Source organism: Enoplosus armatus, chromosome 17 (assembly GCF_043641665.1).
Source record: "Enoplosus armatus isolate fEnoArm2 chromosome 17, fEnoArm2.hap1, whole genome shotgun sequence".
NCBI classification, from domain to species: domain Eukaryota; kingdom Metazoa; phylum Chordata; class Actinopteri; order Centrarchiformes; family Enoplosidae; genus Enoplosus; species Enoplosus armatus.
In genome coordinates, this window is record NC_092196.1 from 9,438,631 (window position 1) to 9,466,234 (window position 27,604).

A 27,604-nucleotide genomic window follows, 5' to 3' on the forward strand; every position below is an offset into this window, starting at 1 on the left:
ATAAGAACATTTGCTCTCGCAGGGCAAAGAGACAGCGAGAGACTAATGGGCCTTTGGGGCTAGAAAACAACAAGCACTGAATATCTGCGAGTTGTGAGGGTGATGTCAGGACAGGGGGGTGGGGTGGGGGGGTGATTTAGTGGTCTGTGGGAGTGACTGCGTAGCCAAAAGCCTGTTTGTCCAATCAAACTTTCATGAAATAAACACATTCAATTAATATTTATTTGCTGCGGTGCAAGTACTGCTTGTTTATTAAATCAAAGCAGCATTTTTTTGTTATCTACAGTCTCTTAGAGATCTGTAATGAGTCAACAATGTGATAATCATCTCATCTCTCCCATACTCCCATTAATCCCAGTGTCATCTCACGTTGTCTTTCAGATTTCGGCTGGGTTGCCATGACAAGTGAGGAGTGTCCTGTGCCGCTGGGGAGCATTTCCTCAGCAGGGCCAGGGCAGAGTGAGGAATACGGCTCGGCGCACGCTGATGACATCATTGAGGAAGTGGGTCCAGGTGATGACGTCAGTATCGGCAGTGACCTGAGCAATCTTGTGGTGCCCTTCCCAGAGCTGGCGCCTGTGGTCTTCTTCTGCCTTAAGCAGACCACTTGTCCTCGCAACTGGTGCATCCGTATGGTCTCCAGCCCATATCCTTTCGTTCACTGGTGGAACTGGCCCCTTTAACCTTAAAGATAACCTTTACTTTATCACTTAACCTTCATCAGGTTTCATTATTCACTTGTCATCTCCAAGTGCATGTTCAGTTTCAAAGATGAAACTGTCCTCATGCAATGCACTTTACATGGTACCTGTTTCAAACATCAGCACTCGCCATTGTTAACCTCATTCTTAACCTCTTCTGTTCATTGGTACATCTTTCAGCCAGCATTCCTTTCATCTCCTAACAATGGACCTTCCCTCCCCTCCATATCCACTCCCTCCTTTTTAGAGCCCTTTTTCTGCTTATCCGTCACCCACTTTTGCAAAGTCACAATTTCTCTTCTTTCTGATATCTTCTGTCTTTTGTCCATTTTGTGTTCTTTTGATACATTTTCATCCATCTTGACTCTAACCCCCCCTCCCATCCACCCTCACTCCTTTATCTTGTGGATTTGCTACCACAGTACAGCAGACATCCCAGAATCTTCTCAAAGTAAGTGTGTTTGACATCCTTATACAACTACAACTGCAGTGATCAGCATTGCACTGCTTCAACAGTGGGATGTGTACATTTGTATGTGTGTGCTTGTGTGTGTGTGGTTTTACTTTGCGGCCAGAACAAGCAATTGTCTGTTTGCTGACTACACTGACAGTGGCGGTGGGACTAAGGATGATCCTTTCACATTAGGGACAGACAAGACCACACTGGGCTGGCTGCCGCACTGCTGCAGAAATGTGTGTGCGTGTGTGTGTACATCAAAGTCCAATATGACTATGGTCCCATTTACTCCCACTTGAGTGTAGCGCTCTAAGCATTGCATTGTCAGTAAGCTGTTTGCTTGGTCAGTCTTTAAAAAGTTTTTAAAATATATTATTTACTTACTTAAATACTTTCAAATGTGGAGCAGATACTGTATGTTCTTTAGAACAGCACTGCTCAACCACTTTATCAAGTTGCAAAAAGTACAAAATGTATCAAGAGTTCATGGTTGGCGCTCAGGTCATCCATCAATAGTGACGTCCATTGAACTAAGTAACTTGAGTCATACGTAACAGTTACAGTTAATGTCATGAATGGGCAATGATCGGGTTTCTCTTCTTCACTATTTTTGTCGTGTCTCTTCAGGCCTGGCAAAATGAACATTATGTAACAGTAATAACCAACAAATGTACCACATTGCAGCAATTTCTGACCACTCCCCATACATCTGTCCCGACCAGAAAACATACTGCAACCATGCTTTTAACACTCGGCATGTGTGTTGTTTGTATATGGCAACTGTTTAAAGGGGGAATTAACATCTGTATATACTGTACTGTATGTTGACAGATCTTCATTCCAAAAAATACAACAAACAACAAAAAAGCTGATGAACTCCTTCATTCAGGAACTAAAGAGCTGTAATGCAAGCTGTAATATTTGATGCAACTGAATGTGTGGTGCCAGACAGACAGACTATTTCTCTTTATGACTTCAGCTTCTTAAAGTTGGCAGGGAGATCTTCTTGGATGGATTACTCTCTCTCCTAATAACTGCCTGAATTGTTGATGAACATACTTTGTTTGGCAGTAATTCTAAACTTTTATTTTGTTATACTAATCACAGAAGACTTTCCACCATTCCTCAAACTGCAATGTATTAGAATTTAGGAAATGTAATACTATATGTCTGCATTCATATTCATTCACATTTTCACTTGGTTCGAATTTGTCTTGCCTTTGGATGTTTGTCTTTTAAGAAAGGGTTATGAATTGATGAGCTCAAACGTCAAATACCAGACCAAGACAGACTGTAGGGAAATGAAATGAAACGAGAGGGAGTGACTGGTCGAGGTCAGGGCCTAGACTGTGTTAAATGAACACATTTTGTGCAAAAGCCTGAATACAGACAAGACATTGTGAAGTATTGAGGCAAAAGCCCTTGAAATACCTCGTAAGTTTATGCATTTACCGGAAGGCAGTGAGGAGAGACTGTAGTACAGACAAACAAATGGGTGGCCAGAAAATCAGGGAGACAGAGGGAGAGTGTAGGCAGTCAGACAGACAAAACTGGACGGCAAGACTTTCTGTTCGCCTTTCAGACTCCATCTTTGATGTTTGGAGTTTCAGAAGGATTTTACACTGTTTGCTAATGGCTGAGCTCTGCTACTCTCAGTTGGCCCCACGCCACAGGGTACCAGCATTCTGGTGCATACACACACACACACACACACACACACACACACACTGCACACACACACATTGCACACACATTGCACACACACACATTGCACACACATTGCACACACACACACACACACACTCCAAATCTTATTTCACATCGCCTGAGCTGCAGCTCACTGGTTGCTGGAGGCCCATGATGGCTGAAACTGTAAGCATGTTAAAACACAGACGGACACACCAGTGTGTACTGTATGTGTGTGAGAGCGAGAGAATGTGTGATAAATAAAAAGTGAGTGTGAGAAAGGTGAAAAAGATTGAGTTTGTGTGTGTGTGTGTGTGTGTGTGTGTGTGTGTGTGTGTGTGTGTGTGTGTGTGTGTGTGTGTGTGTGTGTGTGTGTGGTGGCTTGAGGGAAGGTTGTTATTGCCGTCGTTGAGGTGATTTTCCTCTCATGGAATCAGCTGGAGAGCCAAGAAAACACACAAACACACACACACACACACACACACTTCAGTCACCATGCCGGTTAGTGAAGTGTTACTTTTGCCTACTGTGACCGCGTTAGTTTCGACAGTTTTGAAGCCTGCTGAAGTGTGTGTGTGTGTGTGTGAGTGCCCCTGTGTGTGTGGGATGGCAGTATATTCACAGGCTTTGTGTCTTTACTTGTGTAGGACTAGGAGGAAATGTGTGCATCTACAGTGTGTGTGGGACTTACACTGGAGCAAGAGTTTGTGTGTTTGATGTTTGGTGCACTAGAACAACGATTTGTACCTGTTTGAGTGTGTGTATTGATCGTACTAAAGTAGACAGTACTGTATATATAGATCTGTTGGATTGCTTGTGTACTGACCAAGTACAACACATTTTCGTTTTGTTTTGAAGATTTTGATGATGAAACAGCATGACACCATACCATACCTACCATAGTGATGCGATGAAAAGATCCATTTCACCCTCATCAAACAGCGTTTTGCCTGTGCTCAGTGAAGTGTATCTGAAATGAATTTGGTGTAGATGTGTGTGTAGGGGGGACAATAAGTGCTTGTTTCACCATCTCTTAGCAGATCAATAATTCTGTTCACCACACAGTAGCTGTGAGAGGCCTTCAGTGACACACACACACACACACACACACACACACACACACACACACACAATGATGCTCTCCCACGCTTGCCTGCAGCAGAGCACCTGGAGCACCTCTCTATATTGCACCCCACACACTTCTTCTCCCTCTCCCTATTGTTCTTGCTCTTCAGAGTGCACTCTCGCACTCTGTACATACCATGCAACACAGATGAACCCTAATCCTTCTCTCTCATTGTTTTCATTAATCTCACCTCATTCCCATTTTGCAAGTATGCTGATACTGCTGGCTGATATCAGGTTTATTTGATTTCATGACCATCCTCTTATAACAAAGTTTAGTTAATTGCCAATCTGCCTCCCTTCTTTGTTTATTCCTACACTGCAGCAGCTGTTGCTTCACTGCTGCCAAGACTGATAGAGCCACACTCACCTTTGATGAATTCATTATGGCGCATTAAGGGACACACATTTGTGTACTACTGTATTTTGGTACATGTATACAACCACGTTCATGCATACACTGACAGAAGTGCATTTACTCAAGTACTGTACTGTAATTTGGAGGTACTTGTACTTCACTTGAGTAATTCAATTGTATGCTACTTTATACTTCTAAAATATCGTACTTTTACTTTTTATACTTATAAAAAGTTATATTTTGATGCTAATACTTCTGTACTTTTACTTAAGTAAAATGTTGAATGCAGTACAAAAACTGCAAATACCCTTTTGAAGATGTGTTCATTTCAGTTGCTTTTAAGTAATTCCTCTTCAGTTCAGCATCTCCCCTTCCTGCCTGCAGCAGCTTTTACAGGTGAAATCATCACGGGGTCGCAGCTTTCACATGGTCAGTCTATTAAATGGAAATTATAATTCTGCGTGCGCAGACTGTAGCTCTTCTGTTGCATTATGTCTTAGTTATGTGGTGAAGATTATCTCTCATCAACGCTTTATTCTACAGATCAAGATGAGAACATGTCAGGTCACTCATACTCCATTATACCTCAGATTGCGCAATTAACTGCATTCAGTGAAACTTGACCTGTCAACAGTTACTCACGCTAGAAACACAGAGAAAGATAGCAGTTTTTCATCTACTTACATCTACTACTGGCTTGTTTGAGGGTACAATATATTCTGTGGAGTGTTATGTGGTGTGTCCCTTTTAGCTTGCAGCTTTGAAATATTTTACTTTTATCAATATATATATGCATGTGAAAGAGCAATAATCTCTCCTTTTGAAATTATTACCATTGTATGGTTGTTGAACATTGTGTTTTGTTTGGGACTTCTTCTACTGTGGCACTTTTTCTGCACTGCTTGTTACAGACTCCTAAATTTGAGCTATAATTGCAAAGTGCACACATTCTATAGGGGCATTTTTAAGCTGTATTTCCAAGGTGGAAATTCAGGGTAATTACTTGCAGTATACTGAACTTCAGAAAGGAAATGTGCTGGCATGTGTAAATGAGTTGTTTAGATGAAGAGCATTGACTGATGTATGGCCCTGGGCGCCGTCCTTTGTCTCTCCCCCATCCAAACATCATTACAATTGCATGCACTTCACTATATTTTTTGACTCCTTCCTCTCTATTTTTTTTTTCTTTCTCTGAAATTCGCATTGTCCTGCCACTCTCACATGCTTTGCACCTCTCTTGTCATCCTCTCCTCTTTTTGTCAGTTCTTTGCTCCTGATATCTCCCTTTTTTTCCCTCTACCTTTTCCGCTGAAGAGCTTGATACCAGTAACTATCCTTCTCTTCACATTATCTCACTCTCTCCCCTTCTCCTCTGATTGGCTCCTGTGGTGTTCAAGAAGAGTGACCGGCCTCTGTGGCCCATGATCCTCTCTGGCCCTGACAGCTTGTTATCTCCATGGTGACGGATGGCTGAGGCCTTACCGTGCCTTGCTCTTAACTACTGCTGAGGATAGAGCACACACCTGGGACACATCACCTACTCTCTCTCACCTTCTCGCTCTCTCTTTCTGCAGTTTTCTTATTCTTTTTGCTTCAACTTTTGCTTTCTGTCCTTGTGTGTTTTCTGTGGTTCTAGTTGGAAAAGTTGCTGTGAGGCTACATGGTAGATTGATGTCTTTTCCTTAGCAATGACACTTGCTGTGAGGTGTGCCACTTGATGGATCTGTGTGCATGTAGATGTTGAACGGTTGTTCCACTTGTTTTGACAGATGTTCTATTAAAGAACATCAAATATCTGTCTTTAATTCACAGCGACACTCTGTCTTTACTTCATCCTATGCTTGTTCTCCTGTCTGGTTTCTGTCATTTCTTATTTTTTTCTTTCTATTCTGTTCTTACTCACAAATGAAATCCCTTTCTACTTATGCATCAGTCCCCCCTTCCTTAAGATGTTGTCTCTTCCCAAATTTCCTTTTATGCCTACATCTTATGCAATACTGTATTCCACTTTCTTTAATGAGCCACTGCTTCAAGTATGAACTGCTGTCCTTTTTAAAAGAGGCGCAAACATTAATGAGACAAACCTCTGTTAAGGATAAATAAAACTTATTGGTAGAGTAATGCTTATGCTTCTAAAAGAAATCCCTAATTGCTAATGTTAATACTGATTCTAATGATTCCCACTCTCATCACCACTCTTTCTCATTCCTTCTTTCCTCCCTCCTTCTGTCCTTTGCCTCCTCCCTCTCTCTTCTCCCTCAGGTCTAGTCCAAACTCCATTAGTGCCTGTTCTGTGAGAGAAGAAGAAGAGATGAGAAGGGAACAGTGGAGAAGAGATGAAGGACTTAAAGTGACTCTAATGACTACTGTAGTACCAAGCCTCAGTACATACACACTCAGTGTGACCTCTTTCACATGCATTACTCTTTCATAGTGGTTAGGTTGCACTGAACATGTGTTTTTTAGACTATGGCAGCTTGAGGTTCACAGTTTGTTAATGTTAAAAGAAAGAGAGGAATGCAAACAGTATGAGTAATGCTACATCATGTTACTCATTCATCTCCTTTGGTCTATTCCATTTCCTTGAATGAAATTCATGCTCTTTGAAAATCTTTCAAGGGTAGATTGGGCAGTGAGAGTAGATTTTGCCTCACCAGCCTTCCTCAGAAGAGTTTTTCATATAACTGATATGATGTGAATTTAAGTCAAACCCTGCTTCACTGTGCGGCGACTCAGTCCACTTCTTCTTCTTCACTGACATGCAGAGTGTTTGTGAACAATCTCATAACCATCAGCACATAGCCCATGATGGAAATAGTAAATTAGAAACCACTCTGTCTGTGGCTTAGATACGCTTATTGACTATTTAGATTGGCTAGCAATGCTATTTCGGAAATGTGTTGGTGTGTATGTACATACCCCTCCCCCTGTGGTCTAAACAGTTAGCCTAAACTGTGCTGCATGTGCCTTATTTCTCATTTGTAATTTTGTTACTGCTTAATGTGTTAAATACTTTTGCCAGTGTCTGTGTGTACATGTAATGTCTGTCCATATACTATGCATGCATCAGTGGAGATAGTGTTCTTGAATTGCACCCATAATTAGGTTATGGGTTAGTTCAATGTCACATTCTTCTAGGAGAATTACATTCAGATGGCAGGCTGACATGCTGTGCACTGTGCTATGCTATACGGTGCGCTGTATATTGCAGCAATACCTTAGACAGCAGTACCTATTTGTCTGATCTCAGTAACAGCAGGGCAGATTGCTTTTGGATAAACCTCACAGATAAATGTCAGAGGTGCACAAACAGAAAAGCACATGCACATACTCACACACACACACACACACACACACACACACACACACACACACACAATGTAAGCTTGTACGCGCATGAACAAGTATGTTTTCCCTCCTTTTATTTTCTGCCTGTCATCATCACATTCTTGCTGCCTTATTTTTTAACTTATAAAAGAATCATGTCTTCCTTTTTATGTCAGCTCAACTCAGATGTATTGCTTTACACAAACTGGGACTCTTGAGAGAATTTAATAAGTCATTTAATGGCTCCATCACCACTAACTGCAGGGTACATTTTATCCAAGTGAGTGCTTTGTAGTTTGCTATTTCTCATCTATTATCCACAAAGTGCTATATAAATTGTATGAGTCATTCTCCACTGCAGAGAGTCTGTTCTTTGCTTCCGACCTCCCAAAAACTCTGATGAACAGATTTAAAATTTCCAAATACTGTTTTCCTCAAAAATATGGGTACATGATTGAAGAAAGTTGCAGTGAGCACAATAATAAGCCTGAAATGAGGCAATGATGACTAGCTGTCCTCAGTCCAGGATTGGATTCTTCAGTTAAGGCAAAAGGACGTTTATCTGATCATCCATTGATGTCGAGTGATAGTGATGGAAAGCTACTGTGCAAAGGAGGGTCATGTGTATTCTTAGAGCATGTTTGTGGCAGATATCAGAGCTCAGTGTGAGGCCAACAACATATCTCTGCTGAGGTCAAAGTACCCGCCTCGCCATCTCCGGTCAGGTGGACATTCAGGGTTATTCCTTATCTGGCAATTTTCTGTAAATCCATTGCATCAATCTTGTAGCAGCTGGCAAGGCATTGCTCTTATAATCTAATACATTTCTCTCATTAAACATAAAAGTACAATCCCTTCAAATAGGCACTGAAAATGCAGAATCACTTTTACAGAAATGAGACATTTTGGTGTGACTGCTTTCAAGCTCTGTCTCCCCGTGCCCATTTCACTCATTCAGCTACAGTGGTAACAACTGTTCATGTCACTGTGTGTAAAAGATCTCACCGGTCAATGGAGTAAGAATGCACACAGCTTTCTCTCTCTCTTCTGCATGTCAGTGGGCGCTGAACTTCAATTCACCGACAGTATTGACATGTGTTTTGATATTTAACTGGATGAAATGTCTCCATATATATAAGATATATAAAAAAAATAAAAAATAAAATAAAATGCATAAATAATATATATATATATATATATATATATATATATATAAGATCTTTATTTAGAAAGTCTTTATCAAAAAATAAAGACTGGCTGTATTTTCACCATTTGTCATACTGTATATATATTATATTGAGATAGATAATGTAATATATTTTATATATTTGTTTGTTTATATATTATATCTCATATATTTTTTTATGAAAGATTTACTCCCCATCCATATATACAATAAATAAATTGCCATGTGATTGTCATGTGATCATAGACTCAGTAAAGTGGAAGAGGCTAAACTCAACATACACAAAGGTTTTTGGAGAGGGTTAGTCCCAATCATCTGTTTCAAAGAAGTATCATATCTTTCCTCCTGACTGTAATCACTCACCCAAAAACCAAACCTTGACTCCTACATGGTGATTCTGGAGTACTGGCTCAGCATGGCGTATCTGCATGTGCTGGACTATGCTTGTGTGTGTGCTCATGTGCAGCTGCATAGTGCGTATAAACATGAAGAAAAAACTGTACTGAATGCTGAATTACAATTACTGTTAACAAACTGTTACAATTGTGTTACAATATGGAAATAAACTGGTGATTAGCCATCGCTTAGCCTCAGGTAAAAGATCACATCTGGCAATAAAATATGTAAGAGGTACTCTGGCTGTTTTGCTTCTTTTGCTCCTTCAGAACAGGAGTGCAACTCTTCGTGGCATCGTCCTTGAAACAGAGGGATTTGAACAAAAACAAAAGCTTACATGTTATTAGTTTGAATATGAATTCCATGGTTATTACCAGAGGCAGCTGTAAAGACAGCTACAGATAAGCAAAGCAATAATTATTCTACTCCAAATATTCTTGTTTTGTTATACTAGGAAGCTAAACTGCCAGCAGACAGAAATACTAATAAATCAAATGTGACAGCTCACAGTCTGTCCTTCCTTTGTAGAATAAATTTTGTCTTTTCTGAATACATTCTACCATGTTTTGCCTATGGCTAATGCTATAAAAACAATGAATTGCAAGCTCCAGTGGCATGTTTAAACATGTCGGAATACAGAAAGTGTTACTGAATGTATGTATATAGTATACATTATGATGTGGCACTATATAAATAAAATTTAATTACATTGAATACATATTGTGCATATAATTTTAATTACAAATAGGAGTAGATTAATTCTAAAATGAGATACTCAGGATTTAGGGAGGGAAAGCAAAGCATTTGAACAAGTTATGGTTCTTTTAAGTGCATGGGTAGCTTTTCAGACTATACTTCAAGTGATAGAATGAAACCTAGCTATGCCATTGACTGTAGAGGAAAGAGACTGAGGTTGTGACAAATAACATAATGTTTTATAAAGGAGAACAAACAGCCATTATGAACCCTGGCACTGCTTCCAGTCCAATTTTGTGGGTTTTTAAGAAGTGTGAGGATAGCGTCACTAGGGGATGTTTAATATTCTGCTTTTTGATTGATCGTCAGTATGTTTGAGCATGAACCGTTTGCCCACTTTCTGTGCAGGCTTTGAGGTCTACCCTCTCGTAATGATTACTTTTGAGCACATTAGCAGACCAAGAAGACTCATTACAATATCAAGGAGACCAGCGGATCACATGCCCTTTTAGTGCCTTTGAGTATCTGTCTTTGTGTCCTCTCTATATGAGGCATGAGCGTCACGCTACCAATTCATGGGTCACAATTATGCCAAGCTCAGATGAGTCCTCCACAAACGCATCATTGCGTGTTGGAGGTAAAGGAAACCTCTCAGCACCTTTCAGATGATCAAACAGGACTCTGAGCAGAGTTTCCCTCACTAGAGCTTCAGCGGGTGATGGACATTCACTGCATCAGCGCAAACTCCAGCATGCGGTTTGCATAAAGTAGTTCACCTTCCTTCCTGGCTGTCACGTGTGGTGGTGGTCTCACCACACTTCACAGAAGATGAGTGACATTCAACTGCCCACAAGACCACAATGGTTGTGATGTAAGATTGCCATCCAAGGTCTCTCATTTCCTCTGATGAGGAGAGAGTAGGAGGCTTATGGCCAAGCCGGTGTTCACCTGGGAGAGATCAAAGCCAGTTTCACAGGGCTGACAGATGGAGGAATTTCATTTCTTCAAGGCACTCTGACATTAGAATGTGGCATAATTTCAAGACAGACTAACAGTTGGAGAAAGATGAGTACGCAAGTCAAGCCCATTGTGTCAATCTAATATGACATGATAATGAAGCTTATTGTGCATTCAACATCTTCCCTTTCGAGTTGATGCTCTTTTTCAGTTCATTTGATTTGAGAGCAAGAAAAGTGGAATGAAGAAATAGACACATTTGAGATGTTAAATGAAGTTCTGCAGCATTTATTTTCAGGTGATTTGTGGATGCAGCACTTAACATGTACCCTGACTCAACTCCATATTTCAAGATATCAGAGAAGTTGGCCAAATGAGAAGTGAAGATGCGAGTAAATTTACTGCAAACACACGTGACACTGAAAACAAAATGAAATGAGTATGAGATGAGAAGAGAAAGATAAAAGGATGAGAGGAAAAAGGAGGGCAGAGAAAGATGGAGCTGGAGGATGAGAAGGGATAATTATTGTGCAGATACACGGGGAGGGACGGAGAGCTAGCGAGAGGCACAAAAGCAAAGACACTGAGTGAAGGACAAGCTTGTAACTTCTCTCTGAAAGACAGATGAAAGAGAAAGAGAAAAGATGGAGACGAAAGAGAAGGATGATAGCCCTTGGAGAGGCGGGCAGGGAGAGAAGGGGAAGAAGTGAGAGATTGCTAGTTAGTACTTTTCTTGAAAAGGCAGAGCGTGAGAGGGAGACAGTGTGAAGGAGGAAGAGAGAGAGGAAGAGAAAGGGAGATAGTTAGCACAGTGGCAGAGTGAACTTTTGCCCAGTGCCTGTCAGTACAGAGGACAGCAGAGGACGAGTGTGTGTGTGTGTGTGTGTGTGTGTGTGTGTGTGTGTGTGTGTGTGTGTGTGTGTGCCTTGTGTGTATGTGTGTATGTGTGTATGTGTGTATCCTTGCCTCCTCTTGACAGTGAGGAGGAACATGAAGTCTCTAATTGCTCTGGTGACTGCAACTTCAGACCTCTTCCACAGTGAAAGGAAGAGAGACAGCGAGTGGGAGGGAGGGCAGAGTAACACTGAGATCAGGACAAAAAAAGACAAAAGGTCTTGGTAACAGGAAGAGGAACTAAATGAAGTTAGAAATGAGCGGCACACAGACATCTTCAAACAGATAAATAACAGACAAATTGGGTACCAAATGTCAAAAATGCATGCATTGCTGAGAGAATATGCCTAACTGACATTTTTATGTCTGTGTGCATCTGATATTAACAGTGGAACAGGGACTGAAACAGGGTTAAAAGTATATCTCATTCATTTGGATAAATTCCCGGTTTCCTGGCTCATACTGTCTAAATTGTGCAAGCTCTGTTAATGACTACAGATCACCAATAAAAAAATGTGGTGAAATATATATATATATATATATATATATATATATGTTGCTGTGATGTTGCATGTGTGAAGTGAGGAAATATGCCCACTATGAGACACTAGCCCACAGAATATAACAAATACTAGACAGTGAATTGCACATCTATTTTAATTGCAGCTTTAAGGCTGTATCAGTAATGCATTCTGTCAATTTTAAAGCGGCTATAATCAATATTTTCATAACAACAATGTAACAAATGACAATGTGAAAACAATGTGAAAGAGGTCACTCGTAGTGATGAACGTACAGAGAATGATCACCCACATCTGCAGCTCCTCTCGGCTTTAGCAGCTAAAGAGCCAGATATTTCTCTCAGGCGTTGGTATTGACCAAACACTGAGCTAAAAGAGAGGGAATACTGGACTCACATTAACCACCTAATTACTAATTACTTTTGCAGTAATGTAGTAGTGGTGAAAAATGTCTAAAAAGTGCATTACAATGACAAAATATCAATGCCTGCTGAACTCTACTTGTTCATGCCATCTTCATCTACATCTCTTTTTTCTGCCTAGAAGTGAAAAGAGATATGTGTTTCATTGGAAAAGGCAGGTGGATGTAGTATTTTGTCGAGTGAGTTCAGATTAGTGGGTGGACTCACTTCATGCCCTGGTGATTTAACGATTTTATCTGCACACTTTGACCTGGTGGAAAGATGATCTATCCATAACGCACACTTTCAACACTGACCCCTGCCATGTCCCTGGGCGTATTCCCTTATTGCTCCGTCAGCTCTGGAAGGGGAGAGAGACGGAAAGAAGGGGGGTGACAGGGAGGGGGAGAAGAAAAGAAACAAAGAGAGCGGAGCTTTAGATAGAGGGAGTGTCAAAGAGAGGGAAAAAAGAGAGAGGTGAGAACGAGAGAGGAAAGAGTTAGTGACCACTAGGGACCTGCTGAAATGGCCCTGCTTTGTCACTGTCTCACACACACACAAACACACAAACACACAACTCTCTCTCACTCTTCTCACTCTCATATATACACATAATCCAAGCTGTCAGATATATGTTACACATATATGGATCATACTCAGCCTAAATCCTTCTCCAGTGTTTTTCCACTGGCTCTGGTGTGTGTGTGTGTGTGTGTGTGTTGATGTGTGGGCGGCATCTGTCAGGGCGGATGCTAAAACCCTTCCTCTGGCCAATGATAAAAGCTCAGCCCCTGTGTGTATTCGTGCGTGTGTGTGTGTGTGTGTGTGTGTGTGACCACCCAGATGTTTGGACATTAGTTGACTGCTGGTATCTGCAGCTCAAATGAGCCTTACGGGCTTAGGTCATTAAAGACCAGCTTTTAACTTACTAATACACACACACACACACACACACTCTCTCCCCAAGTAGCTGAGTTGGTAGGTTTCTTCTCAAACTCTGTAGACTGTCATGTAACTGAATCAGCGTCTGAGTCGCTGACATAAATGCAACAAGCTCAAGTGGTATCAGCTTGAAGGAGGACAAACTGTTCAATGGGAAAGGCAAAGGGGGAGAAAAGAGTGAAACAAAAGAAAGATTGAAAGACGGTATGTAAAATGGTTAGTGGACAAGTCGAGTAGTGCGTCTCGGTCTCTACACCAGAGACTCCCACTGTCAGGGCATCTCTTTAGGGGAACTGCTGGAGATAGAGTGAATCTCTGCACGTGTTGCACTCTCTTGGTGAAAATCCTCCTCGTCTGGTGACGCCATGTGTGTGGGAGCAGGCACATGGCATTTTACACCCTCCCCAGACCAACAGAGGAGTTGACAACGACGGGGACCATGACACAAACGAGGAGCTGTGAACTATTAACTCGGGGAGAAAAGCAAAAAGAGAAAAGCACGAACACATTCAACATTCAACGCTCTCCCCTACTTTATTTTCCTTTACTGTGTCAGACTGAGCCATACTATGAGGCCAGGCATGCTGATTCAACCTTGGCCTCTGACCCTGTATCATGAAGAAAAAGATGTGTTTTTCTCACCCACAGTTTGGTTCAGTGGGCTGACCTCTGCCCTGACTCTTGCTTGGGCAAAATAGCTGACATGTCACCTCTTGTTATTGCAAACTACTGAAAACTGATAACCTCAATTACGGTTCCTATTCCAGTTGTGTGAACCACCTTACACCTCTCCATGAATGATTTTAGGAAATCCCATGCACACATTTCCTTTGTCCTAAGACCACATACATTATGATCTAAACCTAAGCACAGCAGCAAAAAGATGATTCATCAGAACTTGCCAAACAACCTGCTGTCTTCAAGTAATAACCAGTGTGCTATTTCTCTCACAAATGAGACTTGACAGCACAATTCTGTACAATTTAGTCTCTTGGCAGGGGAGGGAGAGAGAGAGAGGGAGAGAGAGGGAGAGAGAGAAAGAGGGTGTGTGTCCTTTTGGCCCATCCTTTTGGCCATTTTCCCAGCCAAACGAGTGTGAGAGGGAGTGCAAAGGCAGCCAGGGCCCTCAGAGAGCCAAGCTCTGTTTAAATGATGTTATCACAATACATTTGTTTCCACTCCATCTGTTTCACTTACACATTCTCTCACTCCCGCTCCTCATCCGTCATCCTCTTTCATTATTTCTTTCTCTCTCTATGTCACAATTAACATTGAACTGACAGCTGAATGTTATGTGGATATGTGACCACGTGTCTGCTCATTTTATGTGTCCGTGTGTGTGTTGTTGCAGTTGTGGCAGGAACATGAGGGACACTGTGACCCTTCATCTTATTACCAACACCCACCCCACAGACACATGCACACGCATACACCTCAATCGTACCTAACACCCTTCTGGCCATGGCCCCATGTAATTTAGCGCTTCAATACATTATTGATCAGAACATGCCTTCAGTACTACAGAACCTTGTACAGTCCCAAGGCCAGTACCAGTGTGTGAGTGGCTGTTATTTTGGTTCATAGACCTAATTCAGAGATAATGGTGTTTTTTATGGATCTGTGCATACTGCATATGGGTTTCCCATTCAATACCAGTGTAAAACTGATATACTTGGGTGCTTTCGCATTCGCAAAATACAAGCTGCCCACCTTCTTGGTGGAGGCTGTTGGGGCTGTACGTAGCTTGTGAGAAAAACTGCAGACACTACTCAGGGCTGAAAACATCCTCAACTCCTCTACATTTTTGGGTAAAAAAAAATAATAATTTAGCTGTTTTTATTTATCGATGATTCTCCTAAAAGACACTAAAACTGATCAATCTAAGGTAACGCAGTAAATGACGGCAAACATTATACTGACCTTGGAAATCATAGTTTGAATGTTTTGTCATAATAACAATATTTATCAAATAGGGTCTATATCAAGGAAATTGAAATAGGTGTTGTTTGATGTTGGGTTAGTGAATTATAATGCAGCAATTTATGCAGGTTTTTTATTTACTAACATTATTATGGAAACCTCTAATCGTGCCCCCACAGTGAATATGGTCTGTACAGACTGCATTTACACCTGGCTTGGATCCAATCACAATGGGAGCCAGATGACCTCCAGATGTAATCTGAATAGCATTCTAATTGATTGCAATGCATGTTGTATACATTAACACTTTGCATTAATGTGCATTTTTCTTTGCCCACATCAGATATCCCGATACAGATTGCATTTTAATAGTGTAAATGAGGTCAGAGAATCAATAGCATTGGTGTAATTCTTTAAAGCCCACTAATATCTCTCCAAGTAGAACATAGTAGAATATAAATTAAATAACCTAAACATAGCCTAAAGACTAAACACAAAGGATTCAATTAATGGAGATATTTCTTTTGTAGGATATTAATTAGAGGACAGAATTGCTGCTGATGTGAGTAACTCCTAGAAATGTGCTGAATTTGCATCCTTGCCCCATGTGATTAATAGGGACCCCTTCTCTCTCTCTCTCCCTCTCTTCATCGCCTGCCCAGTTTTGTCACTCGTCTTCTCTTCCATCCCTCTTTGTCTTTGAGTTACAGTTACTTCAGCCATCTGTAAAGCAAAGTCAGGCAGATGGAAGAGGGCGTAAAAGAAAAAGAGACAAAGTGAGAGCGTCAGCGTGACAGACATCACTCACGTTGCCGTCAGCAAGTCAATGAGTGGAAGCCATGGTAAACTGGAACAACAGTGGTATTGAATGGGTGAAGTTTCCTACATTTCCATTGTTTCCCATTATGTCATGTTGGGCAATTTGAGGATCAGGTTAGAGAGGTTCTCAATATGACTGAACTTTTATTAAAATTAGAAAGTGGGGATATACAAAGCACTCAGTATTAACAAACAGTAGCTCATCCATTTTAAGTATAGTGCATGTGTTCAATCTGACTACTGTTCAGTTAAACATTAAAACAACACACACTCACATGCTTCATTTGATTGTAACTGCCTCAGTGGTGAAAAGCTACAATATTTCACACCCAAGATTTTAGCGAGTAGAGTGAGCTCCCCATCAGAAAAACAGTGTAAAATACGTCGGGAACTTGTGTGTTTTTTAAATCAATTAAAAATATTAAGTCACATTAATATCATATGGTAAAATGTATGCTTTTGATGTACATTTATATAGATACATTTTCTTTGAGAGAGTAGTGAGAGAGTGAGAGGCAGAGGAACTGACAACAGACTTGGTAGAGTGGGTGAAGCTCATTGGGATTTTGTGAGAATTTAAAGCTATATCATGGCTGAATCAAATAAGGAAAGATTTTGTTCATAACACTTTTCTACAAATGCTACTGTTGCATCTCCTCACTCCTTCTATGAGCCTGTGAAGGCATGTATGAACGGGTGTGTTGTCTGTGCATGTCTGCTCCGTTGTCCTTATGTCCAAGTGTGGTTGTGTGTGCTTGTGCATATTGTGCTTGCCCATACCTGAGCTTGCCAACCTGCAGAGATGTGATCCCACAGGGTGCAGTCACTGCCAGTGTCTATTAATATCAATGGAACCAGTTGAGCCGCAATGAGTGACCTTGGTTATGCTTTGGCTAACCAGTGAGCTAATGTAGTCTGCATTATAACGCTATATTGGAGGCATCGCTTGCTATTTTTATTTCATTTCATAACTGATTTGTAATATAAACCCTGTAACAACCCATGATATTTTAACCTCAATGTTTACTGTAGATCTACATGTATATGTGATACTTAGCTGACTTTAATTCTTCAAAGTTAGTTAAGAGCAGGACTGTGTTTCTGGCTTTGCCCCTGCACCAGATCATTATAATGAGACCTGAAAAATTTTGCATTGTGGTTGAGACATTTGTAGAAACTGAGACACACACACACAGCTTGTCTCTCTACTGTCTCCTCACGGACTCTGACATCGCCTCGAGGGAGGATTTAGCCCCAGCACAGAGAGAGAGGGATGAAACTGCCTGAGAGAGGAAGAGAGAAAAAGATAGAAAAGGCAATACCATGAGTGAAACAGCTCCTATTTAAACTAATGGAAGGATGAGAGGAAGTTCTTTTGTGCCTTCATCTTCATTTTTGTGTCATAGTGCTGTGAGTTTCAATGGGCTTTTTGCAACTGCTGCCATTTTTGAAGTAGGAATTTGAGATTAAAGAGGAACCCTGTTATTTTCATTGAAATAGTTGGCAAAGGGTGAACACATTTTTGCAAATTCTGTCACATCTTACAATTCCTATTTTTCCCTAGTGTTCTCAAATCAGACAGGTCAATAATGACATCAGTGGAATAAGTATTATTTTGTCATTGTTTTATTGGGCACCATATCTGTTGAAAATGCCTCCATTCATAATGATGTAGACCTATTTCTTATTTTACAACTTTAATATATCCTCAGAGAGCAGTTTTTCAATATTGCTGGGCTTTACAATTTGACAGCTGCATACTCACTCACACTTGGGAGCTGCCGAGTACAGACACACTCTTGTACCGATAACTACTGAACAGCACCACTGGAGCCGTTGAGGTTTACATGCCCAGTACAAGGGCACCTTGATGGCTGAGAGACAGCAGAGCATCTTGCATCCACCTTCCCTGCCTGGCGTTCCCTATCTGCTCCAAGGACTCTAAAAATGACTGCAGTTATTGTACCACTGCATAATGCCTTAATGTTTGGTAGGTAAACACATTGGCGAGTGTCCTGTCCTCTTTTTTTATCATTTTGTTTTAGTTAGCATTCTGGCAGGGACACTTGGCAGCTGTGCTCACATTGTGCCCTTCACAAGAAGGCTGATTAGGCACATTAACATGAGGGAATGGCCATTTGACTCTTATAATGATGGCAATGAAAATGGGAAGAAGGGTCAGTGCTGTGGAGAGGCTTGGAAGCATAACAAATGATAGTTATGAGAGTTGGGAGCGATATACAGTAGCCAAAGTCATTGCTAAGCAAGGCAAAATGAATAATGCAAAGCCAAACAACAGTTTGATATGTTTTCTGGCTCTTCAGGAAAATGTTGTTATGTGGCCCCAAAGAGAAAAAGAGGAACAGATCCGAACTCTTGTCATGTATTGTCATGCTGTCTAGTGCATTACGTATTTTTACCAGGTTTTACCAGGTCATGCTAGCAGCCTCTAGTTGAGGCTAGCAGCTTGGCTCGTCATTCTGCTTCATCTGTTTCTTCAGTGCCCTTTCTGGCCCAGCCAAGCATGAGTAAGTAGAAGTGCAGGGGGGGATATGGGAACAAATTACTAGCTAAAATAAGGGAGGAGATGTTGTTGGAGACAGGTGTGTGTTTGAATCAAAGTGTAATCGCGTGCATTTTGTGGAATACTTTTAATGGGGGTCTGGGTATGTATGTGCAGGCAAATGTGCATGTGTGAGCAAGAGTGTGTGTGTCTGTGTGTGTGTGTGTGTGTGTGTCAGGTAGTAATTAATAAAGACAGGAACATTGGCTCTCCTGCTGTGCTGACATGCCTACAAGGGACTTGCCACCAGTCCAAACACTCACACACACTGGAGATAAACGCAAACTTATTCCAACAAACTGCACCGGGCCAAAAACTTTCTCAGCCAGTTAAAAAGTAAACTTTGACGTAATTTAGCCAGCCTGCTCTTAATTTCAATGTCCTAATTTTGTACGAGCTTCACCTGAAGCTAGTGATACAGAAGAGGGTGCTATGCATTATTGAGTCTCTTCTTCTACTTCATTTCAGTCTTGCAGCACATGTGGATTAATATTGTAGTAGTCTGATAAGGACAAAAAAAATGAAGGACTGGAGTGGAGATAGTGAGCAAATAGGGTGTGAAGACTCGGAGCATTGGTGAAGTACTTTGTTCACCCTCTGAGCCCTTCGAAAAAAAAAGTTCAAAGGAAAGTTAACTTGCAAACAAATAACAGAAGGCAAGTAAGGGCAAAACCACTTAGGTGAACTTGCAGGGTTCAACACACCCTGCGAACTAACTACTGGACCTGCAGTGTTTGTTCCACGCTCGCTGCAACAGAAGCAATCAGAATTTTCTCAAGTGAACCAACTGAGAAAAATATAATAGAAAATTACGGTTTATGGAGATACAAGTGACGAGGAATTGTGCATGCGTGTTTGTGTGCGAGCGCCGGCACTTTGCTGCTTTCAACACACCAAATGTCCTCGTAGAGTATTGAAAGAAGAGGAAAAGAAAAAGGGGCTATGTTAAACCTACCATTTTCAGTATTGTTATGTATTTTTTTAATAACAGATTTGGTCATGTTAGTTGTAGGGATGTGAAGTTAGAGGAAAGGAAATCATTTTATTTAATGAAAGCCATGTTTTGATAAGATTAAACACAGAGTTGCACAACTGTATAACACTGTATTCAGACAGGCGAACTTGTGTGTGTTTTAACTTTCTCTCAGTCTTAAATTGGGTAAATGATGAAAACAGAAAAGGTTTTTATGATTTTGTTTACCATTGGCGATGCAGAAATCCTTTACAGACACAGTGCAGCACAGAAGGCAATGTCACAAAGTCACCACTCCCAAAACCTGAAAGAAAGAAGAAAGGGAGGGATGGCGAGCAGAAACGCAAGGTCAACTGAAACGAGTACAGGAAAGATGGAAATGATGGACTGTCTGTGAATGATTTTTGCCTGTCAGTTTCTTTTTAGTGATTAATGTTCCATTTCAATTTGGCAAGAGCATTTTATAGTGGCTGTAGTCATTTTTAATAATAATAATGATGAAGCTTTCAAACTGAAAAAATGATGCGCAACACAGAACTTCAACACACACTTGATCACGGGGGGGCTACTGGCATTTCTCTTCAGAACATGTAGAAGAACATGATAATATTTCACTTCTGCAACTTGAAAGTGGAAGTTAAGTTTCTGTTATATGTCCTCTGGATTTAGGCGTTTTAGTCCACACACAACCAGTTAAGAAGGGGTTCAGTCTGTCAGTCACATTGCTGTCAATCACTCTGTATCCCTGAGCCAGTGTGCCTTGTGGCTTATACTTGGGGAGGTGGAACTGACTACTTTGGTGTATGGGGGCTGGTGGAGAGACTGTTGCGAGAGCAGGAGCTGAGTGGGAGCTGTCACAGCAGCTCTACTGAGCCTGCAGTAAAATGTAGGCCACAATAGCACTTCTTTCTTTTAGCATCAGGTAGGGATCATTATTGGTTTACAATAAAGTGTTACAGTAAAAGTCACATAGCATTCCTGTGTGAGAATCTATAATTGAATCCAGTAATTACAAGCAGTGTGCTAGCCTTGTAGAGAAAACGTCAATATAAGATTCTAGTGAAAAACAATTAATAAAAATAGCTGGAGGTATATGCAGTTTTTCACTCTTCTCTTCTCTTGAGCTCAAGGGCACACCAGATGACAATCCGTCTGTCTGTCTGTCTGACTGTCTGTTTGTCTGTCTGTCCACCACTTTGGTCCAGCCAGAAATATCTCAACAACTATTGATGGATTGCTATGAAATTTGGTACAGATATCCATTGTGCCACTAAACTTAGACGGTGGTACAAACATGGTATAAACTTTATACCTGCTTAACATCAGCTGATGTTAGCATCTAGCTAAATTATTGACTTGTGCCTCTGGTATGTGGCCTTGATTAGGCATGTTTCCACACATCCTCTTACTTCCAATAAGAGCTGCATCAGGGCGTCAAAGACAGAATGAATTCCCTCATCATTCCCAGACACTTTTGCATTATCTAACGAGAATGAGGAAACTCACCAAAGTATAGAAAGTGTTGAACTCTGAATTAAAGGTTGACTGAGGTCTCGTCTGTTGGTGGATGCACCAGGTGTCTTTTTCACCCTGTATCTTAGAAATTACGTTTTTATAATCTTTTTGCCATAATTGCTGCCTGGATTATGTTCACAGGTAATGTTTTGGGGTTCTTTTCGGTCAATGAACATTTTTATTCCTCTAGAGTCGTAGGGAGGTGGTTGGGACAGATGATGCTGTCTTGTATGATCCCGTTAAATAAAACGCAGGGAAGAGCGCAGACAGATCACTTTGGCTTAGTTGCGATGTTTAGTATTTTTTACTTTATAACTGTTTATTGATAGATTGACCCAACACAGTAACATCATGAATAGGAAAGTGTACAAATGGAGTGAGAATCTATGTCATGTTGTATTATGAACACAACTTGATTGCAGTTCACACATAAAAAAGCCCCACTGCACACAGGCCCAAATCTTGCTCTTTGCTTTGTGTTGGGTAGCTATGTTATGAAATTTTGCCATGTCCCATTCCACTGTCAAGAGATCAAGAGACGCTATTTAGGTCTACTTCAGCACTATCATCATACAATACTGTAGGAAGAATAATAAACAGAGAAAGCCAGAGAATCCTTCACCTTTCTGCTGGGAAATTATCATCACAAATGGCTGGATCACAACCTATTAATAATTCTTTTTGTTTTTAGTGCCTCTCTCCCTCTGTCTCACTCACTCTCACTCCCACTCTGTGTCGCCTCATTCATGTACCGTGCTACTCTCGGCTTGTTTGTTCTCCTTTCATGAAACACCTGTGAAGCTCAGGGATCCACTCGCCATGCCTGCAATTAGAGGCGTATATATTCAGGGAGCCTAGCCAATCACAAGGAAATCGATTGCCAGAAAGAAAAGATACACAGAAAGTGAAAGCCGCACCTATGATGTTTGAAGGAGGAGCAGGCAATCAAACCTGTGTAGGAGGGAGAGAGACCTTTCATAATGTGTCGTGCAGACTCACCAGTATATATATATTCACTACAATAATCCGTCATTTAGGCTACAATGCGTATTCCTTGTCAATCAAAAAAATCTCGTTGTACGATTTTAATTTCATCCTGAGAGGAATGGGCAAACTGCTTTGAAATGGTCTTGTGTGTCTAATGTGAATGTGAAAACCACCACAATTAAAGCTAAATGGATGGAAATTTTAAAGAAAAGAGCAAAACCCCAAATCACAGTGGAATTCTCCTTTAGTCGCTGCCACAGCCAAGCCCCTCTCTCCTGTTTCCTTCTCTTACTGAGCCCTCAGTCGTTTTTCTCCCTCTGTTTGTAACAAGGGATCATGTCAGCCCATTAGACCCCTGTTGAAATATGGATGAACAGATGAGAGAGATGAGGGCTCACAGTTCCCTTCTCAACCACATCCTCTTCATCCCCATGTCCTGCTTCTGATCTCTGTTATCCTCACTCCCTTCTGTCAGTTCAGAGAGAGCGATGAGGGTGTTGTTTGTGTACTACTCGGAGGAAAACCTGAAATTTAATATAGTTCACTCATCACACACACTCTCCCAAGGAATTATCAAATTAATTTGACAATGTGCTGACACTGTGCGTGCACGTCTGCATTTTTAATTGTCTCCCATTAAGATCTCAACCACAAAATATAGTCTTTTCTCTCATCAGATGTTTTAGTTAGGATTATTTAATTACATTATTCTTGTACTACTGGCTATCCTGGTCCATCTCAAGTAATCGTGTCCATTTGCTGCAGGCATTTACTGAAAGAACACAGACCAGTAAATTAATCACAGTTTTCAAAACTGAGAAAACAGATTATGAGACCATATGGACAAATTTCCACACAGCCTTGTGTCACTTTATGTGGCCCAGAGGAGCTCTGTAAGCTACAAAGACTTTGTACAAGTCAGATTCACCCGGCGTTGGTGTCATGATTGTGCTGGTCTTTTTCTCTGATGGTCTCTTGAGAATGAAAGGGGCTGAGGTACAGATTGAAAAAGAGGCTTATATGTGTGTGTGATCTTCAACATGGCAGGTTTGTCAGTTTTAAAAGGTGTAATTAATGTTTGCAATATGCGCTCTTAAAGTGAGCACTTGGCATAAATGTCAGTATCTGTTCTTTCAGTGTGTTACCTCTCTTTTTTCTTCGCATAGAAAGCTAAAGTACAGTATGAGCGATTATGGGGTACAGGGAAGGACCATGAAGATGGGTCCTTTGCAGAACCTGATGGTCAGACTGAACTTGCACTTCCCTCTCCTCAAATGTGATACTCCGACCTCAAGAACTCCAAAAGTTTTGTGTATTTTGGCATTCCTCGCCAAAAGCAAATATGTCATTTCCAATATCCAGAAAGTAATATTTCACGTAATATTTCCTGACCTCACACATACTGAGGGCAGCAGATGATAGATATGATGTATTTGGTGTAGAAATGCAGACCCCTGAATTGGGACACAGGCTTCGAGTTGATCTGTAAACTTCTTCTGTGTCGAAGGTGTTCCACACACCGAGACAAGACTCACGGATGAAGGAGGGCTAAGAAATGTATATGCTAGGCTCTAATAGGATTATCAATCCATTTCATAGCAACACTTTGTGATGCTCATTTACTCATTGGTAAGCGTCTCCCTGTTTGTCTTCTCTCTGAGTGCATCATAGTGCTAAAACAAACGGGTGCTTCTGATCTCTAGATACCAGAGAGGAGCAAACAATGTACGCTGCTCCTCTGACAGTCGCTCGCTGTCGTAGCGGCTGTAAGGAGGTGGGAAGTTGATGTGGAGCTCGCAGAGCAGATGGCATCACCCCATGTGACAAGTCCAAGTTGCTTTTAAAGACTAAAGGGGTTCAAATAGCTCTTGCATTTGGAGGCACGCATGATCGTCAATAGTGGGTCTTGATGAGTACTCAGTGTGTAATGGCTGTTTTTTTTGTTTTTTTTGGCAAATGCAAGGTTTTTACTAGTGACAAGAGATAGAATACATAACAGACAGAGAGAAAGACAGATGGCTGGAGGGAGGTTGAGGGCTGGTGAGGATGGTCGCTTGTCACATCAGAGTCTGACTAGTCCCTGCAGATGTCAGCAGCATCGTCCTGTCATCACATCTTTTTCTTCCTCTCTCTCCTCCCGTTTCCAATACTCTGACCCTGTCGAATTCAAACTAATGGCTTGTGAGTACACTGCATGCGCCACTATCTAGTGACCCACCAAACTCTCTAGTCTTTATCTATTTCCCCTTCTCTTCCTACCTTTCTCTTTTTTTGCCTATGAATGCTGTTTTCAAATTCTTTTGCTCGCTTCTTTTACCAACACCCTTTTTACCCTTGACTCGCCTCTGTACTCTCAGTTTATATTGGTCTCCCTCTGTCTGTCTTTCAGTTTCCTCCTCGCCATCTCACTGAGTCAAGTCGTTCTTTCTCTATCTCTCTCCCTCGCTTTCCCTCACACATACACACACAAGCATAGAAAGTATTGGCTTATATTTCCCATGGTGTCTGCAATACATTCAGCTTCACTAGCGGCAGCAATGTACTGGAGCAAGGCACCTGCTGTGCTGAGCTGATATGAGGAGAAAGACAGATACACAGTCACACAAATTCAGACACACACACACACACACACACACCATGAGCTTTCAAATGGATGGAAAATATAATCATCCTCTGTCTGTAAATGCAGACACTGTGCATAACTAGAAACTTGTACACAATTATTATTTTTTGCATTTGCCCACAGAGAGTATGTGTGCATACAAACAACACACAATAAACACAGAAACACAGACACACACACACATGAATATTGACACACACAGTTTGTGTTGTCTCGGTGGCTGAAGGCAACCTGTCTGCTCCCGTTGCCTTGGTTACAGGCCATAGGCTGGTCTTGAGAGGTGTTCCAGGTCTCTGCTTGCCATGTCAGGCTGTGTGGCTGGCACTGTGTGCCCGTCTGTCTCCGTCTCTTTCTGTCTTCGCCATATGTGTGTCTGTATGTGCATCTGTGTGTTTGTGCGTGAGGGAGGCATGCGTGTGTACATCCTGCAGCAGTCCGAGAGCACAACACATTATGTGGCAATTTCACCGGCGATAAATGAATCATGAGGGCAATTACCAAATTAGATTGCAGTTTCTTTGGATTCTGTAATGGCTCCACTCCCTTATGTTACTGTTTCATAACTGTATTGCATACTTATTTTTCTGCAAAAATGGCAGACAAAGTGTTTATCATTCGTGAGAGTAGAGATAGAGAAGCACCACTACAGCATATACACATTTGAATTCATTTCTATGTAATTTAATATACATATATAATATTTGCTGCTTTTTCAACAGTCCAATTCCAACCCTTAATAAGACAGTCCTATGCTTATCAGTGGAGCATGCCTTCACCGATTTCACAGAAACAGATAAGGAACCTCTTCACTCAGTCCTGCTGACTGCTACGCTAAAATGAAAGATTAAACCTGACTGTGTATTCCACTTGTATATTTAAGTTGACAAAAAACATGTCTCCATATTGCTGAGCATATGCTGACATGGCATTATGTGCACATTTTCCCTCAACTGTATGCTTACAGCCAATAATGCTTACATTATCTCTCAGGAATATGTACAGAGATCTAATCTTCCACATCCTTGTGTGTGAGGTAAAACTCACCAAAATGTGATAAAGAAAAAAATGATGAATTGATTAACTTCTTTGTTTTGAAGACATTAAAGCAAACTTCAGTTGATACAGGAACATTTAAATAAAAACAGGTCTGATTTGATTAAACTCTGCTATTCATGACTACTCTGCCTTTTATCATCAGAATAGGTAATGCACATTCACAATCGACATTCATCACTGTTTATTTTCATCAGGTGCAGGAGCACTCCTGTTATAAACTCGCTAATGGAGAACAGCTTCGCCACTGACTGGCAAGCCCTTCATTCAGTTTTAGCCACAACAGAAACCGGTAATAAGAGGGACCTAACCAAAAGTTGCTCGTCCATCTACAGTCATTGCTATCACATTAGACTGGCTTCACACATTTGTTGAAATCACACATTCTTAATTCAAAAACAGCCAAGAACGATAAAACCAGTTTGAGATGCAACAAATGACGCTGGGCTTCAACACTTGCTGCAAGAAATGAATCGAGCAGATAAGTGAGAGGTTGTAGTTCTGGGCTATTATTGACACATTGGCCAGAACATATGTGCCCGTGCAAACAATTAATAATAAGTTGAAGGATGGCTAAAAGTACAGAACTGTGATGAACAATAAAGTGAAATCGAGCTAGCTTTAGCAAAGCATGTGTGTCTTTAAGAACAAGAACAAATAAGAACAAGCCTATTCAGTCATTCTTCTTATTTTTGAAAAACTTAAGAGCAAATTTACCAATGCAATCGTGAACCTCTAGAATCTAGTCATTAGATCATCACCTTGACTTTACATTTTGCTCTTCATACTGTATCTGAGTGTGTTTCCTTGAATAACAACAGTGAAATTGTATTATCTTCATGTTATGTACTCTGTGCAGAGCCCTGTTTAACTGCACTACAAGATATTGAAGGTATAAAGCAAGCTTCTTTATAGCCTACTATTTTTTCATGCTGTTGGAAGGCAAATCTGTGCTTCTTGGACGTTTGAGACCCATTTCTATTCATTGCATGACACACACTTTTCAAAAAGCCACTTTATTTTGAGGAAGGTCTTATCTGCTAAGACTGCCAACATTGTCATAGAGCAAAGATGGATTTTTAGTGCGGGGGAAATATGCAGAAATATAATTACTCAAATTTCAAATTTTGATTCTGGTGTTTTGAATGGGAGGAGCAAAAAGTGTGTATAGGAACATAAGCAAACTTTTTCTGGGGCTGGCGAAGAGAAAGTTACATTTGCTGAGACAAGCAGCACTTACAGAACATATACTGCAGTTTGCTTGAGGCTTTTAAGATGGTGGTTTACTTGTTATTCTAGGTGCGCCGCTGTGCGTATGCTTCTTTGGCTGGAGAGCTTTTGGCCCACTGGTATGCAGAGGGAAGGGCTTTGTTGAGAAGATTATGAACTCTCTGGTACTGCCCTCTGTCATCACTGAAGGTTAAATGTGAGTATTTGCACAGCTGTTAGCATAGATAGTGAGGGCTATGCAAGTTTCTTGTTTCTCAGTTGTATGTTAGAAATA

At 41.0% G+C, this 27,604-nt stretch overlaps 1 protein-coding gene across 1 annotated transcript in view; it reads left to right on the forward strand.

The window, feature by feature from the left end:
* The first annotated feature begins 398 nt into the window (after positions 1-398).
* cacna1ia (calcium voltage-gated channel subunit alpha1 Ia) overlaps positions 399-27,604 on the forward strand; it is a 101,038-nt gene continuing 73,832 nt past the window's right edge. The window contains exon 1 of the mRNA XM_070923358.1: positions 399-646. Within this exon, the coding sequence (XP_070779459.1) occupies positions 399-646 (248 nt within the window). The remainder of the gene's footprint in view (positions 647-27,604) is intronic.